The sequence below is a fragment of the Callithrix jacchus genome, chromosome 18 (genome assembly GCF_049354715.1).
Source record: "Callithrix jacchus isolate 240 chromosome 18, calJac240_pri, whole genome shotgun sequence".
In the NCBI taxonomy this organism is placed as follows: Eukaryota; Metazoa; Chordata; class Mammalia; order Primates; family Cebidae; genus Callithrix; species Callithrix jacchus.
Window position 1 is genome coordinate 28455490 of NC_133519.1, and position 21691 is coordinate 28477180.

At 37.5% G+C, this 21691-nt stretch overlaps 1 protein-coding gene and 1 pseudogene across 11 annotated transcripts in view; both read right to left on the bottom strand.

Annotated features, from left to right (window-relative positions):
• The window catches only part of RABGAP1L (RAB GTPase activating protein 1 like), a 737216-nt gene that overhangs the window by 290905 nt on the left and 424620 nt on the right, over positions 1-21691 (bottom strand). For all 11 annotated transcript variants that reach the window (XM_078356264.1, XM_035280064.3, XM_035280065.3 and 8 more), the window contains one exon: positions 7496-7570. In XM_078356264.1, coding sequence (XP_078212390.1) covers positions 7496-7570 — 75 coding nt within the window. The remainder of the gene's footprint in view (positions 1-7495; positions 7571-21691) is intronic.
• Positions 16758-20185, bottom strand: LOC108588941 (nucleophosmin pseudogene; annotated as a pseudogene).

The following is a 21691-nucleotide window of genomic DNA, read 5'->3' on the forward strand; positions in this document are numbered from 1 at the left end:
AGCTGGGCATGGTGGCGCGTGCCTGTAATCCCAGCTACTCAGGAGGCTGAGGCAGGAGAATTGCCTGAACCCAGGAGGCGGAGGTTGCGGTGATCCGAGATCGCGCCATTGCACTCCAGCCTGGGTAACAAGAGCGAAACTCCGTCTCAAAAAAAAAAAAAAAAAAAAAAAGACATAAAATTCTATCACTGTATGATATTTTAGTCTCTGATGCGTAATTCATTCAAATTAGTTGGACCAAGGACCAAAACAAAATTGGCTGTGCAAATAATTATTAATTTAAAAATAACAGCAGCAGTTACCATTATTAGACATATTCATTTATGACCCCATTTGATCCTCAGAAAAATCCTGTAAGGTAGGCATTATTTTTATGTTTTAAATATAATACTACTGAGGTTCAGAGAAATTAAATGACTTGCCAATAACTACAGGTCTATTAAGTAAAGCCTGGTTTTAGTCTCATGACTGCATTATTTTTGTGCCAGGTACAAAATATGCAAGACTCTTTACACTCATTTTAAGGTACCCAATACTCATAAAAACCCTAGAAGGATAACAAGAAACTAAAGTTCAGTTTAAGAAACTTGCCCCAAATTATATAACTTAAAAAGTATTAAACCACAATCCAAATTCATAGTTGTACTTTTCAGTATCCCTTGAAAGAGTTCAGCTTCAAAAAGGCAGAGAGACATAAGATAGCAGTTAAATATTTTAAAATAGGTAAAATGTTTGTGTATAGTAGGACACAGGGAGATGCTGGAAAATGGCTCAAAAGCACTTGATAAGAACTCAGAATAGGAAAATGAAAGCTTCTTTCATTGAACTAGAAGGAAAAATGATTTGGAAATATAGGACTTATTTTTTAAATACACTAACAATCTTGTAGTAAGTAAGTATATCACTCAAGATGATGTGATGTACCTGTCTAGCACCCTATCGTTCCATCATCTGATATCAAAACCCCTCCTCCTATAGGAAAACCATTCCATTGTTTAGGAGGGGCTGATGGAGTTCACTGTCTGCACAATTAGAATACCCTACCCAATCAGGCCAGAATTCAACAGGAGGAAAAATAGAGGGAGTTGTCATTTAAAATAAATGCAGGACCTATAGCAAAAGACAGTCCCTTCTAAATGAGGTAGCAAAAAATAGTCCCTTTTAAATAAAGTTGCCCAGATCATATGAATCCAGGCCAGCCAACAGTCATTTTGCCCACATATTGTCTACTAACATAATTAAGGCAATAAAATTCAAGAGAAGCAGAGATACAGATTCCTGATGACAAAATACGAACTCTGGAGTGCAATCAGGTGAAAAATCATATCTGACTCTAGATTTCCCAGTTATATAAGTCAACTCTGTCACACGCAGCAGAAAGAATCTTGATATAATACCACAAATATTTAGCTTATATATATACACATATATGACAGAGGCTTCAAAATGAAATCTTTATCTTGTCACCTTAGACTCTGGAATCGTTAGTAGGCAGTTCTGCTTATTTACATCCATTTGTTTAAATCTTAACCCAAACCTATCTTTTTGGGGAGATATGTTTTAAAGTTTATAATTTTTAATATTACTTTGCTCCAAAATACAACAAACAAAAATACATAAAAGTTAAATGTACATTTTAATTAATAATTGATTATAAACTAAAAAAAGTATAAAGGATGTATCTAACCACGATCTAGGTTAAGAAAGAGAATATTATCAATAGCCCTGAAAATCCCTCTGTCTCTTTTCAGTCATGATTCCCAGTTTCTCCCTAGAGAAATCACTTTTCTGCCAGGCGCGGTGGCTCAAGCCTGTAATCCGAGCACTTTGGGAGGCCGAGGTGGGTGAATCATGAGGTCAAGAGATCGAGACCATCCTGGTCAACATGGTGAAACCCCGTCTCTAGTTAAAAAAAAAAAAAAAATACAAAAAATTAGCTGGACATGCTGGCGCGTGCCTGTAATCCCAGCTACTCAGGAGGCTGAGGCAGGAGAATTGCCTGAACCCCGGAGCGGGAGGTTGTGGTGAGCCGAGATCGCGCCATTGCACTCCAGCCTGGGTAACAAGAGCGAAACTCCGTCTCAAAAAAAGAAAAGAGAAATCACTTTCCTAACTAACAGTCAGTTATCACTTCCTTGGTGTTCTTTACAGTTTTTCCACCTATGTAGCATCCTAAAAATAGAGTTTAGTTTTGCCTGTTATTGAACTTTATGTAAAATGGGATCATACCAAATATAATGCTGTACTTTGCTTTTCTTAAAACTAAATCTTATGTTTACATGATTCATTTATATTAACCAATGTAGTGTAAAACATTCATTTCCATTGCTGTATGGCATTTGTACTCTAAGAATATCATGATTTAGCCATCTTACTGTCTACTTACAATTCTAACATTGCACATTTTTAATAGTGGACATCAGAGTTGCTTCAGTGTTTTGACTGTTATAAACACTATTAGGATAAAAATAATACATGTATTTTGATGTACAAGTGCATAAATTTGACTAAGACATATCTAGGAGTAAAACTTCTCGGTGTTCATATCTTTATTATATAGAGCCAAACCGGTTTCCAAAGGAATTGCACCTAGTCATAGGTTTTTAAAAAAATCTTAGTAGTTTAAAACATGCTAGATTATTCAAACACAATTCTACTTCCAGTTGGAATGCTTCTATAAATGCTAATATTAGTTTACATAGAGTAATTTAACCTTAAAAATGAGCATAATCTTCTGAATGTCTAAAAAGGTACATGTTTAATTAAAAAATTTAAAACTACTTTACAATAAATATGGTAGAAAAATATATTGGGTTATAAATTACCTAAAATATTTTATATAATTTTTAGAATAAGCAAAATATAATCAGATCATAATTTATTATGCCTCTAAGAGGTAAAGACTAATATTATGATAATGAAATTACAAATTATTATTGCATATTTGATTTCAAAGGCAGCTGAACATGATAATGCTTGCAGGCAATCTGTACTACAACATTCTCCAACTGTAAATGACAAATTTCTCGTAATTTCATAAATGGATATGAGTCTACTGTGATAAACATTTAATTCTTCCACTGCCTAAAATATTACATGTTACAAAGCTATTGTCAAAGCATCTAGAAATTTCCAAGGACAAGGAGAGGCTAATTATTTCTGTAAACTACTTAGACATGAAAAAATCCTAAAAATTCAAAACTGCTTTTGAACATACTTTCATTTTTGGTCTTTCTTCCTTCTCAGGCAATGAATGTGAAATATAAATGACCATGAGTGAGGAAAGGACAGCAACCCAAAAAGAAGCAGGCTCTGACAATGATTAATACGGAGCTGCCAAAGGATGTCTGGCAGCAAAAAGAAGAAGCAATAGCTTATGTAACTGATAACAAATTAGTCAGTAAGACTCTAATAATATATCTCCCTGGAACCTGAGATACTGTGTTTGATGAATTGTTTAAACCAGTCTGCATTCTTCTATAAACCAGGGAGATGAAAATATAGTAAAAAATAAATTACAGTTAACTTCTGTTATTCAAATTGGTTGAAAGAATGGGTTGGTCGGTTAATGGAATATGCTAACTAACAGAATTTTCAAACATACTGCCAATTAAAAATTAGAATATAATATGTTTTTCACTAACACCATGCTGAATATCAGTTCATCTTTCCCTAAGGATTCTAAAAGGATTTCCATATTTCAAGTAATTCTTATAATCCATGACAACACTGACTAATTCTATTAAGGCAGAAAGTGTGAGAGACTAGACTGAATCTGTTCCTCTTGTAACTTATACACTGGAAGCTATCTTGTTGAACTTCACAAAGGCTGACTCACCACATGGCCTTGTAACAGTAGAGTACATAATGTAGAAAAAAAATTCTGGGTATTTGAGCTCTCTAGTCATTTGAATCTCTTTCTTTCTTTGGGAGTGGGGATCAGGAGGGTGTTTCCAAATATTTATGAACTTACAATTAACCCAAACTTCTGTCAAATCTCAAAACAGATTTCTCAGAGGGATATTCTTCTCACTGAACATTAATAAATATATTATAATATATTAAATAGGGCTATAGGTAAAAAAATGCTAAACTGTGGTATATTCAAAGATGACTTTGTGGCCAGGCATGGTGACTCATGCCTGTAATCCCAGCATTTTGGGAGGCCGAGGTAGACAGATCATGAGGTCAAGAGATCGAGACCATCCTGGCCAACCTGATGAAACCCTGTCTCTACTTAAAAAAAAAAAAAAAAAGTTAGCTGGGTGTGGTGGCACACACCTGTAGTCTCAGCTACTTAGGAGTCTGAGGCAGGAGAATCACTTGAACCCAGGAGGTGGAGGTTTCAGTGAGCTGAGATCGCACCACTGCACTCCTGCCTGGTGACAGAGCAAGACTCCATGTCAAAAAAAAAAAAAAAGATTACTTTGTTCAAACCAAAGTTTCATCACCCATGTCTCGAACATCAGCTTCTTATGCAAGTAATTATAAAAGCTTCCTTTGGAAAAAAGATGGCTCTGAACCTTGATGAAAACATTCATGTCATCAGATATGGTCCCTAGCCTCTTAGGGTAAGGACCTGACTATTCTAGATTCTTGTGGGTTTAGAAGGGGAACAAGGGCCCCTGAGAATTTGTGACTATAAAGTAATTGGCTATCACAGGGAGTCCCAAAATGGTGAGATGTAGAGATATCAAAAAAGAAGGATAACAAAGAGAAGATAGAAACTATCATAAACAGATAATAATGCAACAGAGGGAAAAAGATCATCATCCTCAAAGTGAGACAAAGTGAAAATCATAATAGAGCTATTATAACTAGAATTGGGTTTTCAGAATTAGGACCATGAATCTAATATAATTGCTCTTCACTTCCAGAATGCTAAACCTCAAAAAAAAAAAAATGCTGTCCTTTTAAACCTCCTGGCTTCTCTGTTACATTTGACACTATTCACTGCTTCCTCCCTACTGAGAATCTGAACTTCTTTGAGGATTCTACTTCATCATCAGCTCTTCAAATGTTTGCTCTTCCTGGGATTTAATCTTCTTACTCTATTCATTCTTCTAGATGATCTGATATGCTCTCATGACTTCAGCTTTAATTTCTCCTCCAACATTAATCTCCAGTATGCAACTGGCTGCTGAATGCCTCCACCTAGATGTACCAGGAATATCCTGAACTCAAATAATTAGAAATAAAACTCATCATCGGCTGGGTGGGATGGCTCCTGCCTGTAATCCCAGCACTTTAGAGGTCGAGGTGGGCGGAACACTTGAGGTCAGGAGTTCAAGACCACCCAGGCTAACATGGTGAACCCTCATCTACTAAAAATACAAAAATTAGCCAGGTGAGGTTGCTGGTGCCTGTAATCCCAGCTACTCAGGAGGCTGAGGAAGGGTAATCACTTGAAGCAAGGAGGTGGAGGTTGCGGTGAGCCAAGATCAGCCACTGCACTCCAGCCTGAATGACAGAGAGAGACTCCATCTCAAAAAAAGAAAGAAAGAAAAAAACTCCAAACTCATCAACTCCTAAACATTTTCCTTCATTCAATCTCAATAGATATATTTTCTTTTCTTTCTTTTTTTTTTTGAGAGTCTTGCTCTGTCGCCAGGTGCCAGGCTGGAGTGTAGTGGTGCAATCTCAGCTTACTGCAACCTCTGCCTACCAGGTTCAAGCAATTCTCCTGCCTCAGCTTCCAAAGTAGCTGGGACTACAGGCTCATGCTACCATGCCCAGCTAATTTTTGTATTTTAGTAAAGATGGGGTTTATGTTGGCCAGATGGTCTCGATCTATTGACCTCATGATCTGCCCGCCTCGGCCTCCCAAAGTGCTGGGATTACAGGCGTGAGCCACTGTACCCATCCCTCTATTTTCTATCTCAACTCAAAATACAACCATTCATCCAGTTCCCAAAGCTAGAAAACTAGATATGTCACCTTTGACTTCTCCTTTGCCAATCCATCCACAAAACCTAACAGTTTTGCTCCCTGAGTATTTCTTAATTCTGCTTTTTTCTGGGTTCTCATTTAAATTGATATTTTCTTTTCCTGTTTTTAATTTTTTTTTGAGACAGGGTGTGCTTCTGTTCCCCAGGCTGGACTGCAGTGGTATAATCAAGGCCCACTGCAGCCTCAACCTCGCAGGCTCAAGTGACACTTCTGCCTCAGCCTCCCAGGTAGCTACCACTACAGGCTCACCAATACACCCAGATGCCTTTTTGTGTGTGTATGGTAGAGATGGGGGTCTCATTATGTTGCCTAGGTTGGTTTCAAATACCTGGGCTCGAGTGATCTTCCTGCCTCAACCTCTCAAAGTGTTGGGATTACAAGTGTGAGCCACTGCGCCCAGCCAATGATGAGGTTTGTTTCTAATTATTTGAGTTCAGGATATTCCTGGTACATCTAGGTGGAGATGTTCAGTAACCAGTTGCATACTGGAGATTAATGCTGGAGGAGAAATTATTAATTTTTTTCTCCATATTAGTATTTTCTACCTGGTCTCTCTGCTCCTGTCTGTTTCTTTAATTTTGCCCTTTACACAGGTAATGAAATGAATTGATCTAAAATGATCACATGACTCTATTACTCCCTTGCTCCAAACTGATCAATGGTTCCTCATTAGCTCTAGAATAATGCCTGCATTTTTGGCCAGGCTCGGTGGCTCACGCCTGTAATCCCAGCACTTTGGGAGGCTGAGGCAGGTGGATTGCAAGATCAAGAGATTGAGACCATCCTGGCCAACATGGTGAAACCCCGTCTCTACTAAAAAATACAAAAATTAGCTGGGCGTGGTGGTGCATGCCTCTAGCCCCAGCTACTCGGGAAGCTGAGGCAGGAGAATTGCTTGAACCCAGGAGGCGTTGGCTGCAGTGAGCAGAGATTGCATCACTGTGCTACAGCCTGGCACCAGAGCAAGAGTCTGTCTCAAAAAAAAAGCCTGCATTTTGACATGATTACAAAGTAATATTAAGGACATGCCTACATTATCTGTGCCCCATCCTGGACTATGAGGCCTTTGAGAACACAAATTATAAATGATCATCTTTATAACCCCACTTACTAGCCCAGTACCTGACAAGTGATGTTCAATAAATGATCTGTCAAATGAAGGTGACTGACAGGAAAGAGGATATATAAAAATACATGACAGAAATGATAAAGGACTTTCTTGTCACAGTACAGTGCGTCATAATGGTCCAGGTCCTGATATTTGAGCAGTTACATCAACTTCTTTAATTCCAGAGGATTTTAGTTAAAAATAACTATTATTAAGCAATTTATCCTTTTCCAGTCAACAAAATTAATTTTATTGAGAAGCTATCCTATTCTTGACACCAGATCTCTTACTTTATCACCCAATGTACCATTTTTAAAATGATATGCCATATGTTATCTCCATCAGGTAAACGGGAAATAAGAAGGAAGAACAAAGCCAGTAGAAAGTAAAATAAACTTGGCCACACTGTGCTATTTTATCGCATGGACTGTTACTTACATGCAGCAGTAATACAGCAGCAAGAAAAGACTGCCCTTGACAGTACCCAATATCTTCATCATACACAGAGTAGGCCTAGAGAAGAGATAAAAAGAAAGAAATATTGTAAACAGTCACAGATTTAACTTAAATGTTTGCTCATACCAGGCTCCTGCCTGTTCCTGTCCCTGGGCTGTCCACCACAGTTCCACTCATCTTTCAACTTGAATGTGTGTACCATTAGCACAGGGAGATCCTCAAAAGACTGTACATTTCCTAAAGCAGCTCTGTGTCCCTTTATCCCAGATTCCTCTTTAGAATTTTGAAATAAAGAGATGTTCAGAGGACCTAAGTTAATTTAAAAACATCCATTATAGGCCAGGCGCAGTGGCTCATGCCTGTAATCCCAGCACTCTGAGCGGCCAAGGCGGGCGGATCACCTGAGGTCAGGAGTTCTAGACCAACCTGACCAACATAGTGAAACTAGTCTCTACTAAAAATATAAACATTTGCCGGGCATAGTGGTGGGTTCCTGTAATCCCAGCTACTCAGGAGGCTGAGGCATGAGAATCGCTTGAACCCAGAAGGTGTAGGTTGGCCATTGCACTCCAGCCTGGGCAACAGAGTGAGACTCCATCTCAAAAAAAAAAAAGATGCTCTCTAACAAGATAAAGAGGCTGCTATGTGGGAGTGCAAGAATATGTCAAACTTCTAAAACATTCCCATTCAGCTTCTTGGTACTGCTAACATAATTGACATATTTGCCAATTTACTTGCTATTGATTAACAGTGGTGAAGTTTACTAGTTTTAACTCTGACATGTGTTTCTCCAATTTCTAATGTAAATGTTGAACTGTCATGATTTTTTCAGTACAGACTGAAGAGCAATGCTGAGAACAGACAATACTAACGCAGACCTCCTTTTTATTTAACAGGAGCTTGATATTTATATAAGGCAATTTGCCATTTGTTAGATAAACGGTTTCACCTATAACCTACAATGAACTTCTGCCAACATGAGGCTAAAATACATAAATTAGCCTTTGAATGATAATTTTTGGCAGCAGTAGCCCTTAAATGGGTATGTCAGAGGAACAACCAAGTAAAAAATATGTGTAATAAATTTATTTACAAACTAAAAAGAGATCTGTTCTTATATAAGCTGGGAGACACAAAGAGGTACCAAGGAAAGCCTAGTTTTAAGTAATGCCACAATAAGCTGAGTAAAAGGAGGTCAGAAAATGACAAAACAGTAGTTGTTTAAAAGAAATTACAGTAAGATTAATGTAGTATATACTGTAAGAATACAAGCGGCTTTCAAAGAATTCTTTGCATTAATTTCTCTATCTGTTAAATAACTAACATTTATTTATTAGTAACTACTACCCTACTGTTCCATTTATTTACGTATATTAATTTATTTAATCATTATAACACCCCTCTGGGAATAAGTACTCTTATTATCCTCATTTTATAGATAAAGCAGCTAAGGCCAGCTGAGCTCAGTGGCTCACGCCTGTAATCCCAGTACTTTGGGAGGCTGAGGCAGGCGGATCGCAAGGTCAAGAGATCGAGATCATCCTGGCCAACACGGTGAAACCCTGTTGCTACTGAAAATATAAAAATTAGCCAAGTGTGGTGGCGCACACCTGTAATCCCAGCTACTGGAGAGGCTGAGGCGGAAGAATCGCTTGAACCCAGGAGGTGGAGGTTGCAGTGGGTGGAGATGTCGCCACTGCACTCCAGCCTAGTGACAGAGAGAGACTCTGTCTCAAAAAAAAATAAAAATAAAAAAAGAAAGAAAGAAGCTAAGACCAAGCACAGTCGCTCATGCCTGTAATCCAAACACTTTGGGAGGCCAAGGTGGGTGGATTACCTGAGGTCAGGAGATTGAGACCAGCCTGGCTAACCATGGCCAACATGGTCAAACCTCATCTCTACTAAAAACACAAAAATTAGCTGGGCATGGTGGTGCATGTCTGTAATTCCAGCTACTCAGGAGGCTGAGGCAGGAGAATTGCTTGAACCCAGAAGGCAGAGGTTACAGTGAGTCGAGATCACGCCACTGCAATCCGACCTGGGTGACACAGCGAGACTGTCTCAGAAAAGAAAAGAAACAAAATGAAACTAAGGCACTAAAAAATTAAATACTTAGTTCAAGGTAGGTTAAATAATTTGTTCCAGTTAGAATGCAGCAGAGGTAGAATTCAAACTCTGGCAGTCCAACTCCAGAGCCCAGGCATTTAGTCACTGTCACTATTTGGTCTCTAGATCTCTAACAGTCAGGTGAATGAGTATAAAAACCTAACTATAAAAGGCCAGTTTTTCTTTTTAATCTGTATTTAATACATATTCATAAACTAATCAGAGAAATGACTTTACTTAAAGAATGCAGAAAAATAACCATCATCACAAAATTCACTAGAGTGGTTTACTCTGGTAGGGAAAGACTGGATCTAAGAGGAGCACTTGAAAGGTATCAAAAAATATTGGTAATATTTCCTATGTTGTAGGTTCAAGGATGTTACTTCTGCTATTGTTTTTTTCAAATAATAAATTATTTTTATTCATTTGAATGTATACTACACAATTTTAAAAATTAGTTAAAATATTTAAAAAATTACTCATTAGTAATCACCCATTCAATGGTATGTGTTAAGATTTCAATTTGGGTGATTTCTCCAGAATACAAATATATTGAAGACACATCTCAAGGCTTCATTGGAGTTTAAGATTAAAATAGTGAAGCAGATAACAAATGACAACTATTTTGGGGGATAACTGTACAAATTATACAAACTGTATAAACTGTGTACAAATATATACAGTCATTTCTCATTGTTCTTAGTCATTACATTCTATAAAGGTGCTCCAACACTGAATAAGCAAATACTGAATTACTGCCCCTAGGGGATAATAGAGGGTTGGGCTCCTGAGAACCCCTGGTCACAACATTCTCAGCAACCAATCAATACACAAAGTTGTTTTAAGTGTATTTCTGTTTAAAGATACCTTATTTAATATATATTGTTGATTCATTAATATCGAACTCATGGCCAACATTACTGTAACTCATGCCTCAATGAATCGTATGTAACGTGTATTTTCTCTGCAAGGCACATCACAGCCTCCTAGTCCCTAGAAACATGGGGCAGCATTTCAGCACTACACCTAGGGACCACTTCAAACAGAAAAATCACCAAGAAGCACAAAAAATTACAAAAAGCATGGCAATAAGTATACTGCAAAAGAATACTTGTTTACAGTATAAGAGATGAAGTAAGAAGGGAGAGCATTGACTTGTTCCACCTGAGCTTGAAATGTGTGCATCAGGTGACTCAAATTTTTGACACTGCATATTCACATATCAGTGAATGACTACAAAAGTATTGAGAGTATTGATTTCATGGTTACAAATATATTCTAGCAAGTAGGTGAATTTGCAAATACGGAATCTGTAAATAATAAGGATCAACTATGTGTGTGTGTATGTGAGCATATATACATATGTACACAGGCATTCCACCCTTAATGACTGGCATATGTTCTGAGAAATCTGTCATTAGGCAATTTTGTTGTGTGAACATCATAAAGAGTATTTATATAAACTTAGATGATATAGCTTATTATGCACATAGCCTATACTGTATAGCCTGTTGCTTCCAAGCTATAAACTTGTACAGCATGTTAGGGTACATGCTATTCATGCTTATGGACTGAATAGTAGGCAATTCTTTACTGCATTGCTGCAGGACACAATGTATGTGCTACAGTTTTATATGACAGTATGATAATTATTTGAGTATCTAAAAAATGTGGTATAAAAGATTAAAAATGGCACATCTGTATAGGGTATTTATTGACAATGCAGCTGGCAGGACTGGAAGTTGCTCTGGGTGAGTCAGTGAGCGACAGTGGGTGAATGTGAAGCCCTGGAACATTACTGTACACCACTGTAGCCTTTATAAACACTGTACACTAGGCTACAATGAATCTATTTAAAAAAATCTTTGTTAGATGACAAATTAATCTTAGCTTCTGTAAGTTTTTAATTTTATAAACTTTTAATTTTTAAAACCCGTTAACTTTTGTAATAATACCTTGTATAAAACTATACTGTATAGCTATACAGAAATATTTTAATATTTTCTTTCTTTATATCCTTGTTCTATAATATTTTTCTACTTAAATTTTTTTCATTTATTTGTTTTTACTTTTTAAGCTGTTTTATTAAAAATGAAGACACAAATACCCACATTAGCCTAAGCCTATAGAGGGTCAGGATCATCAATATCACTGTCTTCCACCCTCTGTCCCACTGAAGGTCATCAGGAACAAAAATATGCATGGAGATATCATCTCCAGTGATAACAATGTCTTCTTGGCCAGGCCAAGAAGGTGCCTCACACCTGTAATCCCAGCACTTTGGGAGGCCGAGGAGGGTGGATCATTTGAGGTTAGCAGTTCAAGACTAGCCTGACTAACATGGTGAAACCCTGTCTCTACTAAAAATACAAAAATTAGCTGGGCGTGGTAGTGCATGTCTGTAATCCCAGCTACTTGGGAGGCTGAGGCAGAAGAATTTTGCATTAACCCTGGAGGCGGAGGTTGCAGTGAGCCAAGATTACGCCATTGTACTCCAGCCTGGGTGACAGAGCCAAACTCTGTCTCAAAAAAAAAAAAAAATGCCTTTTTCTGGATACCTCCTGACAGACCTAACCCAGGCTGTTTTATGGTTATTTTATAAGTAGAAGAAATACATCCTAAGATAACAATTAAAAACTACAGTATAGGCTGGGCGCGGTGGCTCACACCTGTAATCCCAGCACTTTGGGAGGCCGAGGTGGGTGGATCATGAGGTCAAGAGATCGAGACCATCCTGGTCAACATGGTGAAACCCCATCTCTACTAAAACTACAAAAAATTAATTGGGCATGGTGGCGCATGCCTGTAATTCCAGCTCCTCAGGAGGCTGAGGCAGGAGAATTGCCTGAACCCAGGAGGCAGAGGTTGTGGTGAGCCGTGATCGTACCATTGCACTCCAGCCTGGGTAACAAGAGCGAAACTCTGTCTCAAAAAAAAAAAAAACCACTACAGTATAGTAAGTACATAAACCAGTAATATAGTTGTTTATTGTCCTTATCAAGTACTATTTACTGTACATAATTGTATATGCTATACTTTTATACAACTGGCAGGACAGTAGGTTTTATACCAGCATCACCACAAATAGGTGAGTAATGTGTTGCACTATGATGTTATGATGCTATGATGTCACTGGGTAACAGGAGTTCTTCAGCTCCATTATAATCTTATGGGACCACTATTGTATACACAGTCCATTGTTGACTGAAATGTCGTTAAGGGATGCATAATGGTATATCTTACTAGATACACACACACACACACACACACACATGGCCAAACCCAGAACTAAACTGAAAGAGTTTATAGCTGTATTAGCATATAAAAATCATAACAAAGTATTTTAATTAATAAAACCCAAATTGCTATTGATTATAATAATGAATTATTAGTTTTAGGAAGGGCCACAAGCATTAGAAAAATTAAGTCAATAAAATATTAATGTAGGTATATTCCCAGACTACAATTTACGTTTAAAATTTGGTTCTAAATAAAGATTTGTATTAAAATTTTTCAGTACTCAATATTCCTCATGTTCTTTTTTCCTCAAACCTTTAGAACCATTACCAATCACATGTTTTCTTATTACCTTAGTATTCAGTACAGACAGTCCACAGTAATGAACAGATCATTTTCTAAAAGTTCTTTACCAGTTTTTCCTTGAAACTCAGCACGTATTTTCCCATAAAATCAATATGGTTATGAGGTTCTTAGAATAGACTAGATCACAAAATTAGCCCCTAAATATATAGCCCAGAGCAGTAACTTGTTGATAGTACTTTAAAATCACCGTTTGTTAAAACATTTACTTAAAAGTTTGCTAATGGTAGTTCTGAATGCCAAACATCTCAAATTCTAGCTCTGCCACTTACTAGAATCACTTGACTTCCCTAAACTTTCGTTTCTTTCACTGAGGCAACACATATTTATTACCATGTGGAAGACTAGGGCAAGCAATGAACAAAATGGACCAAAAAATTACTCTCATATAGCTTATTTTCTAGTGGAAGATGATAGACAATGGCCATAATAAAGAAATAATTTATACAGTATCTTTGAAGGAAATAAGTGCAATGGTGATAAAGTGGAAAAAAGGGCTGAAAAATGTTGGGCTGAAAAGAGGTTCCAATTTAAAACAGAGTGGTTAAGGCAGGCCATATTGAGAAAGTAACACTCGAGCAAGGGATTGAGAGAGGTAAAAAGCAAGCCATGTAGATTTCTGGGATAAAAGGGTTTCAGGCAGAGGGAACAGCCAGAGCAAGGGTTCTGAAGTGTGAGCAAGCCTGGCAGTGTGGCTGGGACAGAAGGCATGACAGAGAGAATAGTAATACATGGAGTTTACAGCCTGGTAAATCACTGTAAGAATGTTGGCTTTTATACTAAATGAAAAACAAAGCCACTGGAAGCAGAGTGACCGGGTAGGAGATATGTTAGTAGAGACCAGGGTAGTTACAGTGAAATGGGGAGAAAGAATTAGATTCTGTCTATGTTTTGAAGGTGGAGTCAATAAGTTTCCTAAAAAACTGGTTGTGTGGTGCTGGGCAAGGGAATCATGTACAACCTGCTGACCATTCCAAGACTGCAAAAGAATATGCCTTAGGCCTGGAATATTTTCTTTTATGAATATCAGGATCCATCACAGCCTATGCTGGGCTTATTATTGCCTTGTTTAGGAATATCTTTCCCTGTTCTGAGTTTGATTTATACTTCTCTGTTCTACAAGTGTGTCATATGGTAACTGGCTAACCCCACTGCTACCTCTGTCCCTGGTGGAGAATGAACAAGGTTCTTTATTTGCAGCACAAAAGGGGTGTGTGCAGATCATTCCCTGCCTTGGCTGTGAGACAAGATCTACTGACACTCATTACTGACGCTGATCTTGTTCTGCCTCTTCTCTATGTGACTACAGTGTCATTCCAACCAGTGCCTCTATGAGTCAAGTTTTTCTTGGCAACCCTAACACCTGCAAATCATGTTGTGGCTTAATATCCTGGGATTGCTATTCCTGGTGGTAGGCAAAAGGATTACCTACTCAACAAGTAGTGTAAAAGAAAGAAATGAGCATCAAAGAAAGATTCAATGTTTCTGGAATGAGCAATTGAAAGAATGGAGTTACTGTTAGCTGAGACAGAAAAAGAAACAACGGTGAGCAGCTTTTATGAGAAAGATCAAACATCAATTTTACATAGGCTGTATTTGAGGTATCTGTTAGAGCTCTGGAAGAGAAATCAAATAGGCAATTGAATATATAATCTTGAAGTACAAGGAAGAGGTTGGGGTCAAATATATAAATTTGGAAGTTATCAATGCATGCACAATATTTAAGCTATGGGACTGAATGATACTCCAATGCAATATATGTAGATAGAAAAAAAGATGTCCAAAGTCTGAAATTAAGAAGTGGAGAAAAAGAGAAAGAATGAGCAAAAGAGATTGCAAGGAAAAAAAGAGAGTAGTAGGAGCCAAGTGAAGAAAGTGCTAGAAGAACAAGGGAGGGATCAACAGTGTAGGATGGTGCTAGGAGTTCTTCAGCTTCATTAGTAGGTGTGTCAGACCCTAAAAAGAATGACAAGGCCACTCAGGGGAGGAAGTGGGTGGCCAAAAATGGAGAATCAATGTATAACAAGATGACGAGGAGTTCACATAGGGTGACATCCTGGTACAGGGTGTTAGAGCTTACTATAGTAAGGAGGGCATTTGCACACAAGAATACGGGCAGCAGTAATGGGAGATTGGTTATATGGAGACACACTGCTCAAAAAGATAAATATATTAAGGATAATGGGAGCTACATTTCTCCCTGTCAGAGAAGGAAGTTACAAATATAGGAAGGGAGAACACTAGATTAATCTGGTGTTGGGGGAATTGAAAATACTGCTAGGAATTCCTAGTTTTCAACACAAATGGTTATATACAGAAACAAATATGGGTAGTGACATCAGCAAAATGGCAGAGTGAGAATTGCCAAAAATTAGCTCCTCCACAATAGCAGGAAATATGAAAAAAATAATCAGAATCAACTTTTTCAGAACTCTGGAAATTGACCAAAGACCTCCAGCTGCCTGGAGGGTAATTATTCCAGAAAAATAACTGAATCTCGGTAAGAACAGGGAACTTTGTAGCATTTTTAACTTGCTTTGGTGCCATCTCCCACCCTCCAGCTTCATAACCTTGAAAACTAACAGTTTGCATTTGCAATGACAAGCAGTCTGGCAGGCATCAGAGACAGTGAAATGCTAAGCTTTTTTTTCCCAGAGAATTATCATTATTTGACCTGAATGGTGGTTCCCTAGAACATTCCACTTGCAAGACTCATCCAATACGAAAAGCCTTTGTCCCAGGGGCATTTGTCAAAAACAATTACAGGCAACTGTTTAATTTTGTGGCTATCTGAGGAGGTAGACACAAATTGGGGCAAACGTCTATGGAAACAGTATGGAGTTTCCTTAAAAAAACTACAAATAGAAGTACCATATAATCCAGCAATCCCACTCCTGGGAATTTATCCAAAGGAAAGGAAATCAAGATGTTGGAGAGATGGCTGCACTCTCTTGTTCACTGCAGCATTTGCAATAGCCAAAATATGAAATCAACCCAAGTGTCCAACAACAGATGAATGGATAAAGAAAATATGGTATATATGCCAAATGGAATACTTTAATCCACAAAAAAGAATGAAATCCTGTCATCTGTGGCAACATGAAAAAGGAGGACATTATGTTAAATAAAACAAGCCAGGAACAGAAAGCTAAACACTGCATGTTCTCATTCATATGCAGAAGCTAAAAAAGAAGTTGATCTCATAGAAAAAGAAGTGGAACAGAGGATACTAGAAGCTTAGAAGGGTAGAGAGAAGCGGGTGGAGAGAGAGAGAGATTTGTTAAAGGATACAAAATTATAGCTAAATAGGATAACTAAGTTCTAGTGTTCTATAACACTATAGGATGACTATAGCTAACATTAATAAATAGTTTCAAATAGCTACAAGGACAATATTGGATGTTCTCAACACAAGGAAATGATAAATACTTCAGATGGAAATGCTAATTACCTTGATCTGAGTACTTTACATTATATGTATCAAACTATCACTATGTATTCATAACTATACACAATCAAAAATTGTAGCAAACACACTGATCAAAAAGCTTAACAGGAAATGCTGGGGAATGAGACATCTATAAAGGCTTTGAAAGACTCAGATATATTATTGAGAACTTAGAGGGCAATGCTCATGTGGAGGGTTGTGTACATGCTCAAGGCTTTATGCATGCTTAGGAAAGTCCTGAGAAGGCTCTACATTCTCACCTCTGGCTCACTCTGAAGTTCTACACAAGCAGGAAGTGAAGAGGCAAGACAGAGTTTTCAATTAATGGTTGAATAATGGAAATGCATGTTCAAACACACACACAGAACTCTTTGGCAAAGACTGGTAAACTTACTGGTTCCAGGAATTTAAGAAAATGTCTATTCAATCATTAGCTGACCGCCAAGCAGAGACGTCAGTGGGCACACATGACAAAGAATACAAACTCTATAGAATTAGTACACAAAAGTCAGCAAACAATCAAACTACCACAACAAACAATAACACCACCAGACAAATCTATAAAAATAATATAGGTTAATGACTGCCAAGGGGTGTGGGCAAAAGTGATAAAGAGTGAATGACTTATATTGGGTACAGGGCTTTTTTTTTGGACTGATGGAAATGTTCTGGAATAAAACAGTGGTAATTGTTTCACAACTGTGTAAATACTAAAACTCACTGAACTGTACATTTTATTTTACTTTCCTATTTTATTTTATTTTATTTTTTAAGATGGAGTCTCTCTGTCACCCAGGGTAAAGTGCAATGGTGCGATCTCGTCTCACTGCAACTTCCTCCTCCCAAGTTCAAATAACTCTCTTGCCTCAGCCTTCTGAGTAGCTGTGATTACAGGTGCACACCACCATGCCTGGCTAATTTTTGTAGTTTTAGTAGAGATGGGGTTTAACCATGTTGGACCAGGGTGGTCTCCAACTCCTGAGCTCAGGTGATCCAACTGCCTTAGCCTCCCAAAGTGCTGGGATTACAGGCATAAGCCACTACGCCTGGCTTGAACTGTACATTTTAAAGGAGGTGAATGTTATGGTATGTGAATTATGCATTAATAAAAAAGAAAAATATAGATGCAAATATGTTTGTAGCACACACATGCATATATATGCGTGTGCGTGTGTGTGTATGTATAGACATATATATTCCTTAGTTCTATACAATAAGCCAGGCAATGACCCCACTACAACAATAAACACATTTACCATCCAGATCTTGATTCTTTTTTACTTTATTAAAATTCTGAGTTTTATATTTTTGTCTCCCCACCATTTCCACATCTGACCACCACTGCTACTATGTCCTATCATAATATTCCATACATACTTAAAATGAAGCAAAGGGTGGAGTTCCATCTCTAAAAACTACAGGCACTTTGGATAACACATTCTTGGCAATAGAACCTGGACAACATTTATCAAACACGATAGGGAAAGTTCTCACTCTGCATTATAAAAAGGACAGCCAGATATCAACTGCTACAGAAATGAAACAAGACAGAAAATTTTTAACAAATTCTTTAAATTATTTTCTTAAAGAGACTTCCTCCACTGCCAGAGATCTTCAATAGCCTCCTATACAGTCATCCGGAAGCAATTGTTCATATATTTGATGAACTTGGCTTCCACTTTGGGAAGAGAACCATCTTTTTCCATACTTGCTTGCTTTAATGTCTTCTACAAAACTAGGTCCTTTTGGTATTTTAGGAGTTTTTTCCTGTTTTTTTTTTTTTTTTGAAGGATTTTTGTCCTTTTGATGTTGGTATTGACGATGGTTTTGAGTCTTTTCCATTCTGATTTGACTTTTGTACATTTTTGGCTGGAGTATTTTATGTATATTTCTTCACTGGTGCTTTTTCTTCAGTTTCCTCCTCATCATCATCATCATCTTCTTCATTATAAGCAGTAGCAGCAACAGCAAGTTTTACTTTTTTCTGTGAAACCCTGCTATCACCTCCGGGGGCAGACTGTTTTCCAGATATACTTAAGAGTTTCACATCCTCCTCTTCATCTTCTGACTCTACATCTTCCTCCACAGCTACTAAGTGTTGTCCACTAATATGCACTGGCCCTGAACCACACTTTAATCGTAAGACCACTGGTGGTGTAATTTCAAGGCCCCCAAGGGAAACTGTTGGCTATACAGACATTTTCAAAGTTGCCAGTGTACTTTAATTGGACTGGCTTCGTAATTCATTGCCTCTGCTTCAACAATGTGCAATTCATCCTTTGCACCAGCCCCTACGCTTTAAGAATGATCGTTGATCATTCTTAAAGACAACTGGTGCTCATTTTCATCATTATCCACCTTAAAGTTATAATCTTTGTTGACCTTCAGTTCACAATTGAAAAGATAGTTCTGGGGCCTCAGGGCACTCATGTCCACATCCATCGAATCTTCCATCAGGTGGCGGCACGCGCAGGAGACAAGGTGAATGGAGATAAAGGACCACTGCTCAAAAGAACAGCCGCGCAGGACAAAATCACACCAGGGACGATCTTGATTTCTTAATATTTTGACTAAAGGAAACAAGGCTCCTCAGAGAAATATCTAATTCTAGAGCTGGGACAGAGAAATAAGCCTGGAATACCTTATTGAGCCATAAAGAAAGTCAAGGCTCAAAGGGTGATGGAATATATTAAAAGAACACAGAAACTAGCTTGAAGTCGTCACACTGGACAATATGGGGACAATTTGAATACCAAAACAATGATAGCAAGGAAATACAATCCACTGAATAAAATGAGAATTTGTGAGTCTATATTGATATAATAACACAAAAACGAATACATTGAAACTCTGATGAGAAACGGGGCAATTACATAGTTATAAAATATCTCTGTACAAATATCTATTAATTACAATGGGTAAAAGTGTAATTTCATAGTGGAGTAGCCTGGTAGACACACCTTATTTATGTGATCAAATTGATCATCACCAATAATGGGAAAAAATGAGACTGTATACATATTACCTGAGTAGAAGAAAAAACAACAGATTATTCTTCCTATGTTGTTCCTGCCAAAGATATATAACCTGACTCTAACCATGACAAAACATCAGACATACCCAAATTAAGGGATATTCCAAAAAATGGTCTGTAATCTCCAAAAGCATCAAGGTCAAGAAAGCGAAGGAAAGAATTCTGTTCCAGATTGAAGGGAATTACAAAGACATGACAACTTAATGAAATGAGTGATTCTGAACTGGATCCCTTTTCTATCCTATCAAGAACATTTGGATGATTAGTAAAAACTGAATGATGCCTACAGATTAGGTGATACTGATTTGGATATTGCATTATGATTACCTAGAAGAATATCCTTGTTTATAAGAAACACATCCTAAAGTATTTGGAGGTGATGAGGCATCATGTTGGCAAATCATTCTCAAACAGTTTAGGAAAACAAAATTCTGTACTTGCAGCTTTTAGGAGCTTGATACTGTTAAAAAAAAAAATACAGAAATCCGGAAATATATGTATATATAAATTTGACAGTATCATTTTGTCTGTTGAATCTAATAATAAAAAAATTGAGTTTAAAAAAGGTTATTACATTTGTCCTACATGCTGAGGAAAAAGACAGCATCAACAAGCTCTAAAAATAGATTCACTGATGTGAAATAAACACTGGAGACAATAAATATAGAAAGCTAGATGTACTCACAAGTATTCACTCACAAAGACATTTTCTTATCTAACACAGCTGGCAAAATTCCTATATGTAAGTTTCCTTTTATGTAACACTGTAAAGAACAAAAAAGTCCTTTGGCAACAATTTAAAAGAGAATTAACATACTTTTTTTTTTCTTTCAATAAATGGAAATGTAAAACAACTAGAATGCCATATTCCTTTTTTTAAAAAAACTGTAATGTCCCCATTACAAGTAAACTACTATTTGAATATGGTAAATCACTCTGTTTAGTTTACATTCTTGGGCTTTTGATTTTTAAATAGGGTCTAATACAGGATACCACTCAGGAACTTGACAAAATAAAGAAAAGCAATAGCGCTGCTCTAAGGAATATAGCCCGAAAAGGTTTTATGAATAAAAGCACTTCACAGAATAAGTGATAGAAATAGAATGCTCTTTTAGGGCTTATAAGCATTAAATTTTCATCTAAAATATCTGTATTCTGGCCATAAAAATACACATCAGGTCTCCAACAAAAGAGGCTATCATTGAACGAGGGCCCTACTGCCTGCTATGCTGTAAAATCATTCCTGTGTTTGCACCAAGGCCAGAGTTCCCATGAGCTTCCCATGAGCTTTTACTGGATACAGCAGGAATATTAAGGTGAGCCAGCTTCTGAAGAAGTGGAACCTAATTGGTAACTTTGGCTGATGACTCACTATTGGTCTTTTCAAATGTTCCTTAGAAGTAAACTACAACCTACAATATTTATACTTAACTTTCCTTTCTTCCCCTGGAGTCAGACCTGGGTTTTGGTCCAATGGGTCTCCTGGCCTCTCCCAGCTCCTTCCCAGTTTTCTCTAACGAGCATTTCCCATAATACATTTATTTTACACTTAATCCCGTCTTTGTGACAGGCTTCTCAAGAGAATTGGAATTAACATACTAATTTTCATCAAGTCAAGTTCTAATTATATTGACACAATGTGATTAGTACTACATTTGGCTCTCTAGGACAAAGAAAATGTCACATAGCTTCTTCCCTCAAAGACTGAACCCAATGCAGAAAAGATGTAAATGAAATTAATCAGATATTGTTCAAAATATGATACATAGGGCTGGCAAGATGGCCAAATAGGAACAGCTCCAGTCTACAGCTCCTAGCAAGATCAACGCAGAAGGCAAGTGATTTCTGCATTTCCAACTGAGGTACCTGGCTTATGTCACTGGGACTGGTTAAACAGTGGATGCAGACTATGTAGGGTGAGCCAAAGCAGGGTAGGGCATTGCCTCACCTGGGATGGTCAGAGAACTCCCTCCCCTAGCCACGGAAGCTG